General features: G+C 49.2%; 1 protein-coding gene across 2 annotated transcripts in view; it reads left to right on the top strand.

Moving 5' to 3' along the window:
* Positions 1 to 1,390: 1,390 nt before the first annotated feature.
* Positions 1,391 to 19,930, top strand: part of SPTLC1 (serine palmitoyltransferase long chain base subunit 1) — a 44,446-nt gene continuing 25,906 nt past the window's right edge. Inside the window, exons 1-5 of one of the 2 annotated variants that reach the window (XM_049641470.1) lie at positions 1,391 to 1,503; positions 4,088 to 4,195; positions 5,890 to 5,984; positions 16,837 to 16,930; positions 17,498 to 17,570. In XM_049641470.1, the coding sequence (XP_049497427.1) occupies positions 1,447 to 1,503; positions 4,088 to 4,195; positions 5,890 to 5,984; positions 16,837 to 16,930; positions 17,498 to 17,570 (427 nt within the window). In that variant the 5' untranslated portion in view covers positions 1,391 to 1,446. The remainder of the gene's footprint in view (positions 1,504 to 4,087; positions 4,196 to 5,889; positions 5,985 to 16,836; positions 16,931 to 17,497; positions 17,571 to 19,930) is intronic. The other variant, XM_049641545.1, reaches the window with a different exon arrangement.

The raw sequence follows: 19,930 nt of genomic DNA, 5'->3' as shown, positions 1-19,930 counted from the left end.
AAATACAATTTTCAGAGGAATCAAAGAGCTAACTGCCAACAACAACAAACGGACGCAAGCATGGGAGGCAAGCGTAAGTGTGGTGGAGATGGCCCTTCTAAGCGAGATCCAAATCCAGAGGCAATAGAGGAACAGACTGCCACATTACATAAAACCTAAAATGTAGCTATGGCAGAGGACAACATAAACAGCTGGAAAGAAACGGGGCAAAAATGTCACATATGAAAGAGGAAGATAGAAGATACTCAGAATGTAGAAAGAGCTCTTGTAAATCCGTAAGAACCTGAAAGATACCCTATAAAAAAAAGTGGGCAAAGAATATGAATTGGTGACTGAGAGGCTGCAAATGTCAATAAAAAGTTGTTCAACCTCATGAATAACCAGAAGCATAAACAATAAAACTCAGTGAGGTACCATTTTATCTCCATTAAATGGGCGAAAGTTTTAAAAAGATTGATTATAGCCATCATGAGCTAGAGTGTGACTACACTTGCAAACAGTTTAAATTGGTTGAGCCATCCTGGACAACAGCTTGGTGGTAGTCACCAGAGTTAATACTGTTGCGCACTCTAAAATTCCACTTTGAGAAAGCGCTTCAGGAATATTCCCACAGAAACAGGAAGATGTAGACTGCAGCATTGTTGGTAAGAGAGGGAAAAGTGGAAAACAACCTAAGTGCTTACCAACAGGAAAATATTTAAATAAAATGGAACAAGAAATATGTATATACAACACGTTATGCCAAGAGATAGTCTTCTTCATTAACAATATAAGATGTATAGACACATGGAAAAAACATTACAAGAAAAAAAGAAGAGAAAAAAAGCAAAAGCAAGCTGTAGATCAATATTGTCCCCAGGGTCCCAGTGACATTTAAGAAATCCAAACCAAGTAAGTATACGCACACCATGTTTGCAGGTGCCTACGAAGGTTCTAGATTTCACACCAAACTGCTGTAGGGCTTAATACACGCCAAGCGTTTCGTCTATGCAGGACACATGGTAAGGGCTGTGTTAGAGGTGGCCATTTGCATTTATATTTCTGTAAATACCTAATAATGCATTCCTGGGTTACTTGTGTAATTTATAAGAGGACTTCTGTGATTGCCTAACACTGCCTGCCCAGGGCAAGGCCATTTATTATTAATCCCTCCCTCCCGAGAGCCCCGGCACGGGGTGTGCCACCTCACAGCCACAGGGGAACACCTGTCACAAAAGCCATCCCTCTGTTCCCACCCCTCTAGGCCGCCAGGTGAGACCCCCCCCCAAGGTCTCCACCCACCGCCTTAAGGCCCGACCTCTCGCTTTCCTCCAGTGCGCAAGCGCCAGGAGGCGAGCCCAGCGCTCGCCAGCCCCGCCCCCAGGAGCGAAACGTCCCCGAGCTGCGCCGCGCTCTGTTTGACGTACCTGAGACCCGCCTTCCGGAAGGAGGCCCCAGCGGCTGACTATGGCGACCGCCGCGGAGCAGTGGGTACTGGTGGAGATGGTCCAGGCGCTCTACGAGGTGAGCTTGGCGGCCCGAGCGGCCCAGGACCACACGGCCCTGGAGGGGTGGGACGGCTCCTGTGGGTTTGTGGTCTGAGTCCCGGGCAGGGTTGGCTGGGTCACGCCCGGACCTTCGTCGTCCCTCGCTGGAGAGGCTCGCGGGGGAGGCACGGGCGGGAGCGGGAACCGAGGGTCTCCGTCCGGGCACGGGAAAGGAACAGGTGGGAGGGGGCGCAGGAGCGAGGCTGGTCCTCAGAAACCAGAGTTGGGACTGATGGTGAAACAGGGTGGTGAAAATGGAGTGGAAGATCTCAGCCTGGGAAGGTCCTAGGGGTTTCAAGTCCTCGGGACTGTGGATCAGGTAATAGGGGAACGAATTGCAGTAGAAAGGAGTTCGTTTTTGTTGGGGCGAGGGTTTAGGAAAGCCGAATGATTTAGGAATGAGGAATATGAAATAGTTTGTCATTCTTCCACAGGCGTCTCATTTTCTGTCTTGTAAAGATAGAACACTTTTTAGAGATTTTTAAAGGCGGAACAATTACGAGTGCTTTCAAAGGCTGTCTGTTTCACGTGTGTCAGGTGACAGCTATGATAGCAGAACTTAAGTCTTAGAGAATGTTCATTCACTTGACATGTGTTTACGGAGCTTCGATACCCCGTCCGGTAGAACTTTCTGCATGTCGTGTATCTGAGCTATTCAGTGTAGCAGCCACTAACCACAGGTGGCAGTTAGGCATTTGGAACGTGCCTAGTGCAAGTGAGGAACTAAGTATTTCATTTCATTTCATTTAGATGTATATTTACATAGTTACGTGGTGACTAGAGGCCAAGGTATTGGGACGGCACACATCTAGACACTAGGGATAGTGCAGTGAACAAACATGCAAAAATGCCTGTGCTTATAGAGCTCGTATTTGTTTAAAGCAAATACCAATTTTCTTTTGATGATTTGTTAAAAACTTAACATAGCTGCCTACTGCCAGGGGAGACCATGGTGTCTTCCCCTAAAGAACTTACCAGGGCTTCCTGAAAAACAGTTGGCAGAACAGGTGTGGCGTAAGTGATGGCTAATACTAAGCTAATTACGGTAACTAAGAGAAGAGCCACTGAAATTGAATTTTTTAAAAAATGAGTAATTTTCTGTTGTATGTTGTTGCTTCTTTTTTGAAGGGTGCGTAACTGACCAAGACTCAGGTGTCCTCTTGGATGTAACATTTCCAGGAAAAGAAGCTGCATTTGTGATTTTGATTAATTCACTAGACAATTGGTATCTCAGTTTTTCTTAGGATGGTTTCTTTCTGGAGTGGGATGCTTCGTGATTTAGGCAGATGTTTGCCTACTGGAATATAATTATTGAGAAAAGCAAAAGAAAGAAGTAATCGTGTATGTAACCTTTGTACGTAGTCAGAAAGACATTTGCACATTGACTTAGGAGTTCATCTCTGAATTTGCAGTTTTCCTGTTTCCATATTCTGAATTTTTTTAAACTATGGTAAATCATCTTCACTTCCTTTCTGTCTGATGTTTCAAAAGAGTTTGTATTTACATTTCTGACTGTTTCTTTTAAGTGGTTTTTCCAGTGACGGCCTGTTGGAGTAGATCACTCTGTAACTGACTGAGGTTTAGTTGCTATCTGGAGTCTTCCACATGTACTTACCGTGTCCAGTTGTGCAAAACACAAAAGTCAGCTGTACATCTTGGAAATGTGCGCTTGAAGACGTGGCATGGATAATTTCAGTAAGGTGTCTGTGTGCCTATTGACGTGAAACACACTGCATACTTGTGGGGAACTACTGCAGAAAAAAGACCTGACGTTCCTTTAGTCATTTATACAGTCTTGTTTTTGTTTGTTTTTTTCCCCAGCCATGTTCCCAGAAGGATTTAAGGAGGCTTATTAGAGGCTTATCAGATAGAATAGAGTGAGATGTGCAGAACTCTTAAGAATTGTGGAAACTGATTTCCACGTAACTCTTTTAACTGACCTGGGGTAGACGAGGGTGGTAGCAGGCGGGTGAAGCTATGAAGCGTTCATTACTGTCCTTTCCCACCAATAGGAAGGTACATCGTCTGACGGATCTGATAGTTGGTATTGTTTGACCTGTTGGGATTCTGCATAAACTTTTATTTTAAAAAGTAAATTCCTTTCCTACAGAGGTTTTAAAGCTGCACTATTAAAAATTTATCATGTGAAGGAGAAATTACCAACTGTTAGAAGTGGGGATGGGGTGCCTGGGTGGCTCAGTCGGTTGAGCGTCTGACTTCGGCTCAGGTCATGATCTCATAGTTTGTGGGTTCGAGCCCCACATCCGGCTCTGTGCTGACAGCTTAGAGCCTGGAGCCTGCTTCAGATTCTGTGTTTCCTTCTCTCTCTGCCCCTCCCCCACTCACACTCTCTCTCGGTCTTAAAAAATAAAATAAAAGATTAAAAAAAAAGAAAGAAATGGGGAAAGGAATGAGTGGAAATGAAAAGAGTTTGAAAATAACTCTTAAGAAATAATAGGTTAAAGGTCATGGGAGGCGATACATACAGGTGCATTACATTTTATGTGCAGATTTTGGAAGGGTTCACTTCATTTCTTTTTTGGTTTTTGACTCACTCTTAGGCTCCTGCTTACCATCTTATTTTGGAAGGAATTCTAATTCTCTGGATAATCAGACTTCTCTTCTCTAAAACTTACAAGTTGCAAGAACGATCTGATCTTACAGTCAAGGTAAGAAATTAAATTTCTTTTATTATTCACTGTATGATTACAGTGGCTACATCTTTCCAAAAAGTACTTGTGGCGACTGAACTAGGTATGTTAAAATGTTTTCTGTTATGTAAGCAAATCAAAGACAGTGAAACCTCAGGGTACGAAAATACAGGGGAGCCAGGAATAAAGTCGACACCGAGAGGAATACCACGTCAGAGACCTCTGCACGTGGCTAGAGGCCAGCAGCAGTCTTAGGAATAGATGGTGGAAGGGAAGCTTCTGGATTTCGATTGTCGATGCGCAGGATTACATGAGTTGCTCAGGAAAACCACCATGGTTTCTGAAACCCGAATGAAAGTTTTCCCTGTGTTCTTCCTAAAGGAAATTCGGGGTTGAAAAGAATCTTCCCACCTCCCTACCCCAAACCCAGTTTTGATGCCTTCTCTGGTACGGGGCCCAGCCCAAGGCCTACCTGGGTGAACCTTAGGAAACAGAAGCGTCTAGAGGCCACGAGGAGTTCCGTGAGCCGGAGGGATGAGGGCGCTTGTGAACAGGAAGTGCATCCTGGTCACTCGGTAGGAGCACTCAGGAACTGTGCCCCAGTGCAAGAGGGAAGAGCGGTTGTGACTGTGGTGTGGTCTCTGTCGCTCCGACTGTTTCCCCGCCCGGCCCCTGTAGCACCGTGCCCGAATGCTTATAAAAAGCCCAAAAGCTTGGGCTCACACGGCAGCACTGAGTACAGCACGGAGACCGAGCCGTCCCAGGAACAAGTGCTGGGGAACAGAATGAACGCAGCGGCGTGGCCTTCGCTTCCCCGGTTGCACTCCCTGGCTGCGGTCGTCCTGGTCGTTAATATTAATCGTGGGGGAGGTGTCAGGCCGTGTCCCCCCGGGGACGTGCAGCAGATGGTCCCGGGGCCATCGGAACGTTTTGTTCTGAGGGCAAAAACGTTTTGGAGGCCTGACTAAAGCAGAGTAGGAGAGATCTCATTGCGTGATTTTGCATAACCTTTTCTAGGCCAATGGGTCTTTGAACCTGTGTTTGGAGACGTATGCTAACCTTGACCGGAGATGCCCGCCCTCCCCCGCTCTTGTCCTGACTACCTGTGGGATTAGCATGCCAGGGAACGCTCTGGACAGCATTGCAGGAAGACTGGGCCATCCAGGGCAGAGGTCCTTGGCGTTTCAGAACTCCTCGGGAGTGATCGGGTGGCCGTGCAGCTGGTTTCTAGCTCGGCTTTTTAAGGGGTGGATCATTCCCAGTCTTTTGAGTTTTCATTTCTACACATGGCAGTCCACGCACATAGACATTTTTTTAAAGAATGACCAACCGTGATTTTAGGGCAGTCCTCTGAAAGCCAAACTCAGCAAGATCCGGTAACCGTGGCCATCTTCCCCTGAAAGCCAGGGAAGAACACAAACTGTGACCATGGCAGTGGTGCTTGTAAAGCTTCCCTTCTGGCATCACAGACGCAGTGCCCGGGTCTGGGCTCTGTAGACCTGCAGTCTCTCGCACACGAGGGGATCGCTGGCCGCTTCTAACACCCGTCTCCACGGCCGCAGGTGGCCTCGGGGCTGCCGCTCTCTGCCGCGCGGTCGTCGGCAGAAGCAGATGAGGACTTTATTGGTTGATTTGTAGCAGAAATCTGGGGACAGAACGGTCGCCGTCCCGTGACTAGACCCTGCTGTATTTTAACTCCTTTCCTCCCGTAGGAAAAGGAGGAGCTGATTGAAGAGTGGCAGCCGGAACCTCTTGTCCCTCCCGTCTCCGGAGACCATCCTGCTCTCAACTACAACGTCGTTTCAGGGTGAGTTGGTTCACTCCTCCACGGACTTGCACTTGGTCTCCCGTGGGTATACTCGCCAAAGCACACACTGGTTTGTGTAGTATTTCTTTTTTAACAGAAATAAAACATTCAGAAATTTCCGGAGATCGGAAACGCTCTGCTTTAGATCCCAGTATATAACTCTGTTCTAAGGACGGTGTGGCCGTTGTGTATAGTCTCCGATTTGGGCATTGCAGTTCGTCCTTTCTTCTGTTAAAAAAAAAAAAAAAATGCTTTTTTGGGAACAATACATGTTCACAATAATACGTCCAATAGCGAGACACCCTTAAAATGAAAAGCAGCGCTCCTGCTTTCCTCACCGTGGTCGTTTCTGAGTCTAGATCTGCGTGGGTACCTTCGTGAGCGGGTGTTAGCGGCGTGCGCTCACTGCCGTTGACTCGTCAGCTGCGGGCGACGCTGACTCCCAGTCCCAGCTCTGACCCTTGAGCCTGCTTGCGCCGCCTCCCTCCTCGCTTCCAGGGTCTTTTCCAGCTTTGACTCGGCTTCCCCTGTTGCGTATCTTTCTTGCCGTATCTGCTTTCTTCAGCTCAGAAGTGTTTTAAGTTTACGGAAAATACCTGACACAAGCGTACCCACCGCCCAGAATCAATAGGCGTGAACATTTTGCTGTCTTCGAATCCACCTTAAAAAAGAAAGAAAACGTATCAGTTACTGCGAAAGAACCCCTTCCCATCTACCACTTTCTCGTAGCTCCCACACAGGATAACCGTTACCTTGAAGTTGGTGGATGTCTCTCCTTTGCTTATCTTTGTACTTTTGACACGTCTGCCTGACGCCAGGAGATGATTCAGTACTTTGTCTATAAAACTGTGATGCAGGCTGTCTCCTGAGTGTGTATCCTTCCACTTCTGGTCTGATCTTAGGGAGTCTTGTGTTCTTCACGTCGTGGTTTCTTTGGTCCTACAGAATTTTTACGTGTTCTCGCCTCGCACTTACTGGTCGTTAATGCTGTGGTGGAGTCCTTCCCCCACCCCAGAGGCCAAATTCGCCTGTTTCTGTATGGTGGTCAGCTATCCCAGCATTCCTAAGTTGAATTGTCCACTTTCTGCCGCTGAGTAGAGATTTCCCTTCTTTTGTGTCCACATCCTTCTAACAGGTCTGATTCTGGCTTTATTTCTATTCTTTTGGTATATTTGTCTCTCTTATGCCAGAACTCCATATAAATAGCACAGCTTAAGAATAGGCTCTGGGACACCTGGGAGGCTCGGTTGGTTGAGCGTCTGACTCTTGATCTCAGCTCAGGTCCTGATCTCCTGGTTAGCAGGATCGAACCCCGCATCAGGCTCTGCACTGACAGCGTGGGGCCTGCTTGGCCTTCTGTCTCTTCCTCTCTCCGCTCCTCCCCTGCTCGTGTTTGTGCATGCACTCTCTCTCTCTTTCTCTCAAAATACACATTTTAAAAAAGAACAGGCCTTGACTAGAGTGAGTCCTGCACCTCCTTGTTCTTCAGAATTGCTTGGACTGCTCACAACTGTCTCCTTCGGTGTGAGTGTCAGTGTGACTGATCACATTTGACCAAAAACGGAGCTTGGGTTTGCGGCCAGGCAGTGCACCGATTTGGATTAATTGGAATCTTGCTGATAATGAATCTTGTCACCACGTGCCCGGGGTGTCACTCGTATACTTAGGTCTCTTATGTCCTGCGGTAAAGTTACACAGCTTTCTTCATAAAGACTACTAATCTTTTTCTTTTTTTTCTACTGTTTATTTTGAAATAAGAGATTCACATGCGGTTGTGAGAAATAACCCAGGGACATCCCGCGTGTACCCTTCATCGGTTTCCACCCATGGTAACGCCTGCTTAACAACCAGGACGTGGATGTTGTGTATCTTTTAATAGATTCGTCTCTAGGTACCAGAGCGTATTCATTTCTGTCGGGAGGAGCATCTTTTTCTTTCTGTTCCTGTGTTACTGCACACCTCCCAGTGCGGTGTCGGATGGGGGTGGTGACAGGGGCCTCAGTGTCTCGGTGGCTTCTCAGAGATCATCTGGATCAAGTTACGGTCTTCCTTTCTCTTCTCCATCTAAGGGAACTTCTTCGTTAGTTTTTTAAAATCAGAATATTAACTGTTATCCCAAGTTTTCCTGTGTCTGTTGAGATGACAGATGGCTTTTCTGCCCCAAGCAGTTACCGTGTCAGATTATACTGATAGGGTCTTTAAGTTATGCACACGCGTAAGTTTGTGTGAGAAAAACTGCCATCCGCCGTGCCGTCCGTCCTCACGGATCATCCAGATCCCGACTGTCTAGAAGCGATCACGGTGTTTCTTTAGCCTCTCTTTTTTTTTTTTCTGCGATTTTCCTGTATTTTTCTAAGGAACTTGCTTATGCTGTTATTTCTTGATTATATTCGTTCTTTTCCGGTTTTCATTTTGTCCGTGAATTGCAGGAGGTAAAGGCCGGCTCTCCGAGAACACGCACACCCGCCCTCCCCAGGCCGCAGTCGCCCCCTCTGCCACCTTTGTGTGGCCGAGAAAGGCGGCCGCAGAAGGGCGGCGGCCTGTGCGGCCCCGGCTGTGGTGCGGCCTCCTGGGCACCTGCCACGAGCACCCGCGGGCCTTTCCGCCCTCCTCCTGGCAGGTTTGTGGCCGCACCGCGTGTCCCTGGATTACTTGGTGCGCACAGTTTTGTGGCCGCGTCAGTATCATTCATTGGTGGAGCTCGGCATCCTTTGTTTTCGGCATCGGGGTTACGTTTTCCTCATTCGTTGGCCCGCTTGCTCGCTTCCCCACGTCGGTGTGACTCGTCCTGCCGTCTGCATTCCGAACGGTCACACGTACCCGCTGCCCGTAGCGGCCCGACTGCTGCCCAGAGCCGCCTTCCCTGGCCCCCCACCTGCAGTCAGGACGTCCGCAGAGCCTCCCGAGGAAGCTCTGTGGAACTCGTTTTTGGAGACCTTACGCATCCTAAAATGGCTTCGTATTCTCTTTGGCCCTGGTGTGCTCGTGTTACCGGTTCTTACTGGTCTGTCAGACACCTCAGCGTCTGGTGACCCACAGCATCCATATTTGTGTCACCGTGTGCAACATTTTCACTGTCATCGCGAGCGGTGTGTAAACAGTCGTAAAAACCAGAGAATCTTGAAGGCCGTTTTGCTGTGGTTGATGATCTTGGTTACTTTCCAATTCACGCAGGAGGGCTTTTCGTTCAGTGCCAAGTTGACGCAAGAGAAAGTGAAGTTACTTAACCTGGAGAGATTTTTTTCTTTAAAAACCAGCCTTATTGGCGTATCATCCGCGGACCGTAAAAGCCACCCTTTTAATTCACCACAGTTAAGTGGGTTTTAGTATGTCGGCAGAGCTGTGCAGCCATGGACATCATCTTATTTCAGAATGTTTTTATCACCCCAGAAAGAAATCCTACAGCCACTCTTGTTCTCTCCCCTTCCCCCAGCCCCTGACGCCCCCTCATCTGCTTTCCCTGCACTTGACTCTTGTGGACATTTCGCCCCAAAGGAGTCCCGCAGTTTGCGGCCCTTCACTTAGCGGCATCTTTTCCAGGTTCGTCCTGTGTCATAGCTTGTGTCAGTGCTTTATTCAGCTTTATGGCGGAATAATAAAATAATTTCACTCTAAACACGTCACACTCTGGTTGTATATTTGTCAGCCGTTGGGCGTTTGGATTGTTTCCACCCGAAAGAAGAAAAAGTATATCCGTATGTGAACTCCCATGAATGGCTGCGTGCGCGGGCACGGGTGTTTGTTTCTCCTGAGTGTGTACCTGAGAATGGGGTTCGTTGAGTTATACGGGAGCTTACTCTGAGGAACCACCAGTCCGTTTTACAAAGCGGCTGCATCGTTTTCCGTTCCCACCAGCAGGACGTGAGAGTTGTGATTCTCCACCTCTTGGCCTACGCTTACCGTCTTTCATCACAGCCCCCCGGGGGGCGGGAGGTGGGAGGTGGGACCCCACTGCATTTCCCTGATGACTGATGAAGATGAGCGTCTTTTCATGTGCTACTTGGCCACTTACATATCTTCTCTGGAGAATTACCCGCTTAAGCCATTTTGCCGGGGGGGGGGGGGGGGGGGGGGGGCTGTCTTTTATCATTGAATCGTAAGAGTTCTTTATATTTTTTGGATGCCATTCCCTTATCAAATATATGACAGGCAGATATTTCCCCCATTCTGTTTGTCACTTCCCTGATCCTGTGCTTCGAAGCACAAATGTTTTTAATTTTAATGAAGTCCAGTCTGTCTCTTTTGTCCGTTTGTTTCTTGCGCTTTTGTGTTAGATCTTAAAATCTTCCTTCCTCTAATCCGGGATTACCAAGATTTACTCCTTTGTTTTCAAAGAGGAGGGCTCAGTGTCCCATTTTTCATTCTGTAGACTTATATCTGATTTCTGGTTTCAGCAGGGCCCCCTCCCTCCAGTTGTCCTTCGGACTTTGAGTTTATAGTCATGCCTTATCAGAGAGTCAGTCTCCTATCTTTCTACAGAGCGGGAAGGGGATCTGTGTGAATGACTGCTTCTCCTAAGAAGGTTTTCAGGCTGCCCTGTAGCCCGCCCGCCTGGCCCCACGTGCACAGGCAGCCTTGTCCCCAGCGTGGGAGCATTTTCCAGGAGTTGGGGCCCGGCTCCTCACTGCCCGCCCACACGCAGCTTTCTCTCTGCTTTGACCTCTCACACACAACGCGTCCTCTCTCCTTGGGTCCTGGTCTTCCGAGCATCAGATACACAGACCTTGGAGGCATTTTATGTGCCATCGAAGAGGCCACAGGTTGAAAGGGGTTTTTCCCTTCCTTCTGTTTTGTTTACCGGAAGTCACTGCTAGGTCTTTGCATTAATACGAAATCCTCCCGTTCCTGGAATAAACTCTATCTAAGCAGGGCCGTTTGGTTAGTTTGTGTACGTTGCTGCATTTGTTTCGCTGATGTTTGGGATTTTTAACACGTGTGTGGAAAAATGAGTTTCTTCTCTTGCTTTCCCTTCCCGTGCCTGGTCCGGTTCTGGTATCAGATGTAACGAGTCTTACCGCTTCCTTAGCCACAGTGCCGTGGCAGTGCTCACAACACTGGCACCATCTTCAGCCCGTGCAGCGTGCCCTCCCTCGGGGCTGCGTGTTCCGGGCCCGGGGACTTCACGTGTGCCCTGACCGCAGTGGGGAAGGCTGCTCCGATCTTCCTTGAAGAAGGCACGCTTTAGGTAGCGGGTGGGGATCACGGGCGCACGGAAGGCTCTGGTTTAGAGAACTACCCTGTGACCTCACCACTGTGGCCTAGCTCCATAAAGCTGGGGATTAGGGTCGTCTGGCTTTGGGGGGGGTGGGGCAGAGAGTGGCTGCATGCCGCCTGGACTGTCCACCGGCCTCAACCCCCGTCAGTAAGTTGCCCTGAGGAAACTCTGTCAGCAGTGTCATCATTTTTTCGATCTTAAAGGCCTTCTCAGTCTGGAAGGTACTTTACTGACCCTCCTCCGCCTTCTAACAAGTATGTATTTGTTGTGGTGTGTGTTCTGTTGATCCTAGGTTTTTAATCCTGGATTTAACGTCTTCAGTGAGTTTGTTGTTTTTTTTTTTTTCTTCAATGTTTTTATTTATTTTTGAGACAGAGAGAGACAGAGCATGAGCAGGGGAGGGGCAGAGGGAGAGGGAGATGCAGAATCCAAAGCAGACTCCAGGCTCCGAGCTGGCAGCACAGAGCCCGACGCGGGGCTCGAACTCACAGACTGTGAGATCATGACCTGAGCCGAAGTCGGACGCTCAACCGACTGAGCCACCCAGGTGCCCCTTCAGTGAGTTTTTAAAGCTGTTTAAAGTTTTTAAAGGAAGTTTTAGCTACAGTCATTTAGTAATTGTCTGTTTCTTAATGTTTTCCAATGTATCGGCAGGGAGCAGTTGATAGGATTATGTTGAGCGTGCAGATGTAAAGCACACACAGTCCTTTGCATGCGGATGAGTACAGGGGCACATCTGTGGGGTCACGTTTCCCTTGTTTGTGTGCCTTTCTTAGCCAGATGTGCCAGGAGCTTGTCTTCTGGTTCATTTGAGGCCCTGTGTTATTTTTCTCCACGAGGGGCCTCTTGTAGACACAGGTGCTAACCCTCTCCTCTCCGGTCAGCGCCCACACAGGGCAGCTCCGTGCACCTCTTCTCTGGTTTCCTTCCATCCCTTCTCCTCCCCGCTGTAATACTTCCATTGAGCCGTCACTTGTCACTTGATGTTACGCATTGTATGTTATTAAAATGATGCATTTTATTATTATGCATGTATCATTGATCTTAAAAATAGTTATTTTGCCAGTAAAAACGGGTTTGTTTAGGAATAAAAGAAGATTGCGATTTCGGACCAGCAAGCTATGGCTAAACCACAGGCAAGTGCAGCAAAGAAGGGAGAAGAATGTTATTTCTCGGAGGAGGAGGAAGTCGAGAGGGGTTGTTTTAATGAAAGTCCACTGGAGGAAAGCGAAAGTCCAGGGAGGGTCAGTTTTTTATAGGAGATGCTCTGTCCATCTCTCCTGTTGGGGCCTGTAATTGGTGGTTTATTCTGTCAGGGTCTGTAGTCAACAGTCCTTCCCGTGATTGACATTGAGTGGTGCCGCTCCCCTCCCAGCCTCACCTCCTGGCATCCGGGGTCCACTTGGGGTTTGCCTTTGTTAATTTCACAGTGCCTTTGGAACCACATCTTAACGGTTTGTGAATGTATGTTTTTAATTTTGTGCTGCAGACTTCACTCTGATTTTTTATTCACACTTGCTTTTTGAACATGCATTTGAGTGCCTGCTATGTTCTAGGAATGTGCTGAGCACATGCGATAAATCAAAATCTTGCTTCTTTTGGGACAGACAGCCCAACAGTCAAGTAAAAAGGATGTTAGCTGGTGTTAAGTGACAACAGGGAAACCTCAGAGCAGGGCAGACAGACGCCGCGGGGACTCCCGATGTACTTCTTGTTCAGTTCCTCTGACTGCTGCGTGCCATTCGGTTGTGTATTCGCTGTTTCCGTCACGATGGGCATCTCAGCTCTCCCCACTCCCCACTGCCACAAAAAATCTGGCGATTATCCCCGTGTGGGGACTTTCTGGAACCAGGAGTGGGGGGCTGACACATGCCTGTCTCATTTCCCTGGGGGACTTCTCTACATGGTGATGCACCCATCCACTCCCCCGAGTTAGTCTATGGGGTCCAGTTTCCCCATAGCCCTGTTGGCTAACATTGTTTTATTTTGTATTTTTCTGATTATCGCAGCCTTTGAGTATCATTTCATCCACTGACTAGCTGCCGGGGTCTTCCCCTTGTGTGAGTGCCCCTTCATATGTCTCACCTCTTCTTTTACCGCATTCTTCGCCTGTATTTGATTAGCACGAATCCCGTGTACCATGTAGACTTTAATCTGTGGTCACTTGTTGAGGTAGTATTCTATTACGTTGACTTCAAGACGCACGTTCTTTTTCCTTTTCCTGTTTCACAGCCTCTGAAGTGGGGATGAATCCTGCAGCTGAGAACCGTCGTCAGCAGTGACGGGGTGGGGGGGGTGTCCCCACCTGTGTATCGAGCACTTGCTCACGGCTGTGCCCACTGCCAGCACTTCGGTTGTTACAAACACTGCTGGCGGGTAAATCAGCGGTTGGCGGGGGAAGGGGCCCGACCCCTCCAAGCCGGAGACGAGAGGCTGCACTGACGAAGGCTTTGAACGTCCCTTTGTCAGACTTCTGCCTGTGGGTGATCCCGGCTCGCTTTTAGAATTGTCATTCGGTCAGGGGAAAGATGAGTTGAGTCCAGTAGGGAAGTCCCGGCGTCAGAATTTGGAGCGTGGGGGACACTAACCTGCCAGGTAACCTCAGAGATGGTGGGGGAGCATCCTAGACAACACGGGGTCCTCCCAGTGGCGGGGGGAGCGTGTTGTCTGAACACCCGTGAAATCCACGACTTAGGGGAGGACGAACAGTGGAGACTTGGGCGAAGAGGTTAGGACTGTGTTGATGGACTTACCCTGCTTATGTTTTCCTTTTCATAAGTACAGACGTACTGGGACAAATCTGTGTAGAAGCGCACCTAGTAGAACTGTTCATTAAACGTAAACTACAAAACTCTAACACGACAGAACATTACATTTTAGTTGGCACTGGTTTTCTTTCTTGGCGCTAGGTAAAAACCTACCATCGGCATCTCAGATTCGCTGAAGCACAGTAAATCTCTTTATCACCGGCTGTTGACTGTGTGGTGTCTTCATCGAACCAAAATTCTTCATTTTGACTCAGATTCATCCATTTTGGTCTCACTGTGTTTGGGGACTTACCAGCAACGGTTTCTACTCCAAGGTCACAAGGACATCCTTCTACATTTTCATCTGTTCTGTCTTCCAAAACATCTTTTATGGTTTGAATATGTCTAGAATTAATCTGGGTACGTGTTTATCCGAGTTGATTTTTCTCCATGGGGAAGAGAGGTGTGTAATTTGGTAGTTTGTGGGGCAGCTGCTGTCACTCACAGGTATTTGTGTGCACAGTTCTCTTGAGTTCTAGTCTTTCCTCGCTCTGGGTGCCTGTTCTGGCACTGGTACCCGACCCATCGTTTTTGTTTGTTTGGTTTCTTTAATGTTTATTTCTTTTGAGAGACAGTGAGTGAGCAGGGGAGGAGCAGAGGGAGGCGGAGAACCCCAGGCAGGCTCCTCGCGATCAGCACGGAGCCCACAAACCGTGAGATCACGACCTGAGCCGAAATCAAGAGTCAGGGTGCTTAACCGACTGAGCCACCCGGGCGCCCCCTCAACCCATTGTTAATGGGGTTCTGGAATACTAGTTTCCTTCTGGTAAAGCATCATCCTGTTTCTAAATTCACTTGAAATTACCGACTCTCACTAATAGTGAGGTTGTGAGTTTGGATTGGAAAGGGTTTTATTTTTCCTCCAGCTAGTCCTCTGAGGCCTTGATTATGGAGATGTCTTTCTAGATTGGCTTTATTTGCTCCTGGGAGAGACCCCGAAGGCTCTCATACTCCCGCGTTCCTTGTTACGTGCCCAGCGTGACGTTCCTGCTAGCCTGCGTGGAGCACAGGCGTGAGCTTCCATTTCTTGCTGGAGACTGGTTTCCCTCCCCGCTCCCAGTGCCGGACAGAAACAAGATCCTCGTGTCCCTATGCCGCGGTGCCTCTCGGCGGCTTGCCGGCTGTGGTTAGGGGCTTTGGGCGTACTTCCTTTTGACGGTTTGATTTCTCTGCGTGTTAGTTTTCGTACAGTGGCCGTGACTTTTCCAGCAGCAGCCTTAGTACAGACTTGTCCACGCAGGTGTTTTGGTTTTCCATGTCTGTGTGAGCGCCAGCACCTCCACACCGGGACCGTCGGGAAGCTCAAGGGCCAGAAGCAGGAGGCTGAATGGACGCTGGATTCAGAAGCAGAGTGGGTGGCTTGAAGGAGAAGCCCCTGAGGCCAAAGGGAAGAGGGAGGGAAATATTTAGAGAGCACCTGTAACGGGCCAGGCCCTTATCTAGCAATGGCCCCGAGAGGTGGGTTCCTTCCATACTTTAGAGATGAAGAAGCCGAGACCCCCAGCGGCCGAGGAGCGTCCCCGAGCTCCTGGAGCCGCCAGGAGCCAAGAGGCAGAGGGCGTCTGTCTGGCTGACCGCAGCCCTTCCCTGCGTCCTCCTGCCTCTTGTACAGGTTCATCTACTTCTGTGAATTTACTTCGAGTGCCCGTTCTCTTCCTTCCCTGCGTTCCCACATCTTCTGTTTCTCGCATAAGAAACCAGTTCCGATCGCACGTCCCGAGAGCCGTGTTTCCAGTCTTTTCTGACGGCAGCGCGTCTTCCAGAGCACCGCGTGTGCACAGCGGTGCACGTGTACAACTGAGGCAGGCTCGCGCCGCAGTCCTTGCCCTGGGCCTGTGCTCTGATGGCCTCCGTCCAGCTCTGCTCGCGGCTTCCTTCGGCCCCGAGAGCCTGGTCGAGACCACGTTGGCTTCACTAGCTCGTGACCCCCGGTTTGGCCCCGTGTTTTTGAAGCGTGGCCTTGAGGAGTGTTGTCAGCAGGGGACGTGGCAGGTGGCCTCAGTAGCTGTCTCCTGTCCCGTCCCAACTCCGATCCACACCCCCAGGCTGCTGGCCACCCTGTCTGCCCCACACCCTACCTCTTGAGCAGTAATCCAGCACCAACTTCAGAACCCCTGCATACTTTTTTCGGTGGCTTTCCAGAGTTAACGTGTATTTTTGAGCCACTTAACTGCAAGGCCTGAGCTTGTTCTGCCTGTTCTTGCTTTTGATGGTGATGTTTTTAGATTTCCTTCCTATTTGTCTTATTCCAGAGTTTTTTCTGAGGTACTTCATGTACTTGTTTCTTCATGAGTTTTAAAATCAAAATGAAGGGGCGCCTGGGTGGCTTGGTCGGTTAAGCGTCCGACTTCGGCTCAGGTCATGATCTCACCGTCCGTGAGTTCAAGCCCCGCGTCGGGCTCTGTGCTGACAGCTCAGAGCCTGGAGCCTGCTTCCGATTCTGTGTCTCCCTCTCTCTCTCTGCCCCTCCCCTGTTCATGCTCTGTCTCTCTCTCTCTCAAAAATAAATAAACGTTAAAAAAAAAATTAAAAAAAAAAAATCAAAATGAAGATTTACCACTAATCTGTGTTGGAATTATCACTCACTTTTTTTTTTTTTACTTGAGTAGAACAAAGTAGCCTAATATGAATAGAGCTAATGGCTGATTTTTAACGTACCATTTGCTAACTGTACACGTTAGAACTAACGAAAAGAGCTGGAAGACGAGGATGCAGGTCGGGTAGAGTGACAACACTTGTGTGTCTCGTGAGCCACCAGGGCGGGTGGTGCCGCGTCCCTGTAACGTGAACGTCGTCTGGTCACACGTACCTCTCTCCTCTCTTTCCCCAGCCCTCCGAGCCACAACATTGTGGTGAATGGAAAAAAGTGTGTAAACTTCGCCTCGTTTAATTTTCTTGGATTGCTGGATGACCCTCGGGTCAAGGTAAGTGGCCCCCGCGCTGGAGGCAGCAGGATTCCCTGCGAAACTGGGCCTGAAATAGACAAACGGAGGGCGTCAGGAAGGGCTCTCTCTGCTGCTGGTGGCTGTCAGTGTCGCCCGGCGGAGCCGGAACCTGGTCTCGACAGAGGGTGGGCGATGCGGGCGTCTGACGTGGCTCCGTGGCGGTGACACGCAGAGAGCCGCGGGAGGCGGCCCAGGTAGTCGTGGGAGGCACGTCTGGGAACCCAGTCCATCTCCCGTTGGGAGTACGGGCCAGGAAGCTGTTTGGAGGACAGACTTTTGCCCGGAAACGCCACGAAGTATAAAGGCATTGAGTTAACCAAGTTTGGATAGGTTAAAACACAACTCTTCCTCGTTTTAAGTTCTGTCCCTAAATCTTTACATGTGTCTGCTCTTTATAGCCTGTTGTTAGAATGGCCACGGTTCTAAGAAAGGAAGCAAAGTTGGGGGGGGGGGTTGGGTTGCCATGTGGGTTGAAGAATAGGATATGTCAGTTTTGAACTCTGAAAGATACGTTATTAAAACCTGATTTTTCTTACATGCACGAAGGCAGCGGCTTTGGTGTCCTTGAGGAAGTACGGCGTGGGGACCTGCGGGCCTAGAGGGTTTTACGGCACATTCGGTATGTTTCTGCCCTCTCTTCCAAACTACTGCTTTTTTTTTTTTTTTTTTATGTTTATTTTTGAGAGAGAGTGCATGTGAGCAGGGGAGGGGCAAAGAGAGAAGGAGACAAGATCTGAAGCAGGCTTTGTGCTGACAGAGAGCCTGACGCGGGGCTCGAACTCATGAACCACGAGATCATGACCCGAGCGGAAGTTGGATGCTTAACCAACTGAGCCACCCAGGCACCTCCAAACTGCTGCTTTTAAGAATTGACTCGATCTGATTTCAAAGCTCCTTGGGAAAGATATCCTGGATTCGTTGTGACATTGGGTGGGTGAGTGCTGTCCGTGTTCGGCATCGTGGCGGGAGGGGCCCTGGTCTGAGACTGAGCATCGCTCACCGAGAAAAGACACAGGTGCCTTAGGTGCACCGTCTCCCGGAGGGCGAGGCCCACGCTGCTGCTGCTGCTGCTGGGTGTGCCCCGAGAGACCCAGTTTGTGTCTGTGTGTGTGACATAGTCGTGCAGGAACCTGGTTCTTCCTCGTCGTCTTCCTCCAGTGCCAGGGGGCACCGAGCTCGTCCGCCTGGCTGAAGTCGCGCCACAGGTGTGGGGGAGGGGTGCGTGCAGCGGTCCCTTCGAGGCAGGTGGGGGCGCCGCGTGTCACTGCCACACTCCAGTGTGGCACAGAACCTAGGTGAGGCCTCGCCGTGGAGGGGCTGGGACACACCTCCAGCCGGGCAGCCTCCTCGTTACATAATTGTTCAAATGAAGATGTTACTGGAAATAATTTCCTGGCGTAGCAGCGTCAGCGTGTGGGGAAGACAGCCGGGAAATCTCTTCCGTCTTCTATTTGTACTTCCATTTCTAGGCCTTCGTGTGGTTTTTTTTTCACTTAAACAATTAGGTGTTTTTATTTAAGGGAACACCTTTATTCCTTAGCTAGCTTAAAAGTTAAATGATTTTTATTGGAAACAGACAACAGAGCTGGTGTCCGAGCATCTGAAGCTGGAAAAGATCTGCAAAATCTTTTATTCCAGCATTGCGGCCATTTAGAAGCAGCACACAAAGTTCAGAGAGGCTGCCTGACTTCCTGACAGTCACACAGCTCGTTAATTTCAGCCTTATGGCCAGAAACCCAAGTATCCTGACTGCGAGTCCTTATGGGAAGATCAGAGACATCAAGAGCGCAGATCAGCCTCCCTCTTTGCCCCAGTCTAGTGCAAACACGGTTGGTTTGCTTGGTTTTTATTGGTAGGGAATTATTTCCTAGAGATATAGTATTAGAAAACTAGAAAAGGCATTTTTTATGGGGTTGTTTGCTGTTATCTGATCAACAGTATTTTCTATGATTTGCTTGCTGGGGTAAAAAAAAAAAATAGTTTTCTTACAAGCTTCTCTTTCTTGTGGATTTTATTTGCGCGTGTGGCCTTGGCCCCTGCTTCGGAGTTCATTTCAGAGGATAGATAGCAGATTTAATGCCAAATCAAGTCATGAAAAAAAAAATGTTTCAGCTTTTCCAAACCAGTTTTTCCAGAGCTGGTAGAATAGCCCAGTCAGCTTTCTGTTTGGATCACCTAGTAGGTTGTCACGTGCTCCCAAACGTGAGGTCTGTAGTGGATGGTATGTAAGTTAATATTCTTGATTGAATAATTCAGCCCATGCTATAAACTTCAGAAGGTTTATGTAGAGAGTCAAAGGCTTCTCCCCGCCATTGTCTCTACCCCACAGAAGACAGCTGCTGTCAGTAGTTAGCTGCTTGTTCATTCTTCCAGAGACCTGTTTCGGCAAATGCAAACCCCTTCTGTACACACATTTCCCCAAACAAATGGTGGCATACCCCGCACGTGTCCGTGCCTCGCAGTTGGAGTGATTTTGTTGGAACTTTAAACTGGATTTGGATTTTCAGGGGTCTGAGTGGGTCCCCAGGGGCAGAGTAATGCGCACATCTGTGTGTCACCCCCTCTGTACTGTGCGTCCTCGGCCGGGTCTCCCGGGTCGTAACTAGCGGAAGGTTCGGACGGACGGCGGCGTCAGTGTGGAGGCTGGAGGCGGGCTGGCAGGGCTTGCGGTGTGATGGCCTTGTGACAGGACCCGGGTCCTAGCGCGCTGTCCTTCTGGTAAGCTGATGTCGTTCCTCCTTCACAGGCGCCCGCGCCTGTCACCTCTGTTCTTTCTCGTGTGGCTATCGTCCACGTTTTCACGTTCTGGTTTTCCGACAGGATAGTTTGTATGTCATTATTATTTTTTTAAATTTTATTTTAGAGAGAGAGCATGAGTGGGAGAGTGGGGGAGAGAGAGAGAGATTGAGAATCCCCAGCCACATGCTCAGCATGGAGCCCGACACGGGGCTTGATCCCATGGCCCTGGGATCATGACCT

This window comes from Panthera uncia, chromosome D4 (assembly GCF_023721935.1).
Source record: "Panthera uncia isolate 11264 chromosome D4, Puncia_PCG_1.0, whole genome shotgun sequence".
Classification (NCBI taxonomy): domain Eukaryota; kingdom Metazoa; phylum Chordata; class Mammalia; order Carnivora; family Felidae; genus Panthera; species Panthera uncia.
This window is presented reverse-complemented; position numbering and strand designations above follow the sequence as displayed.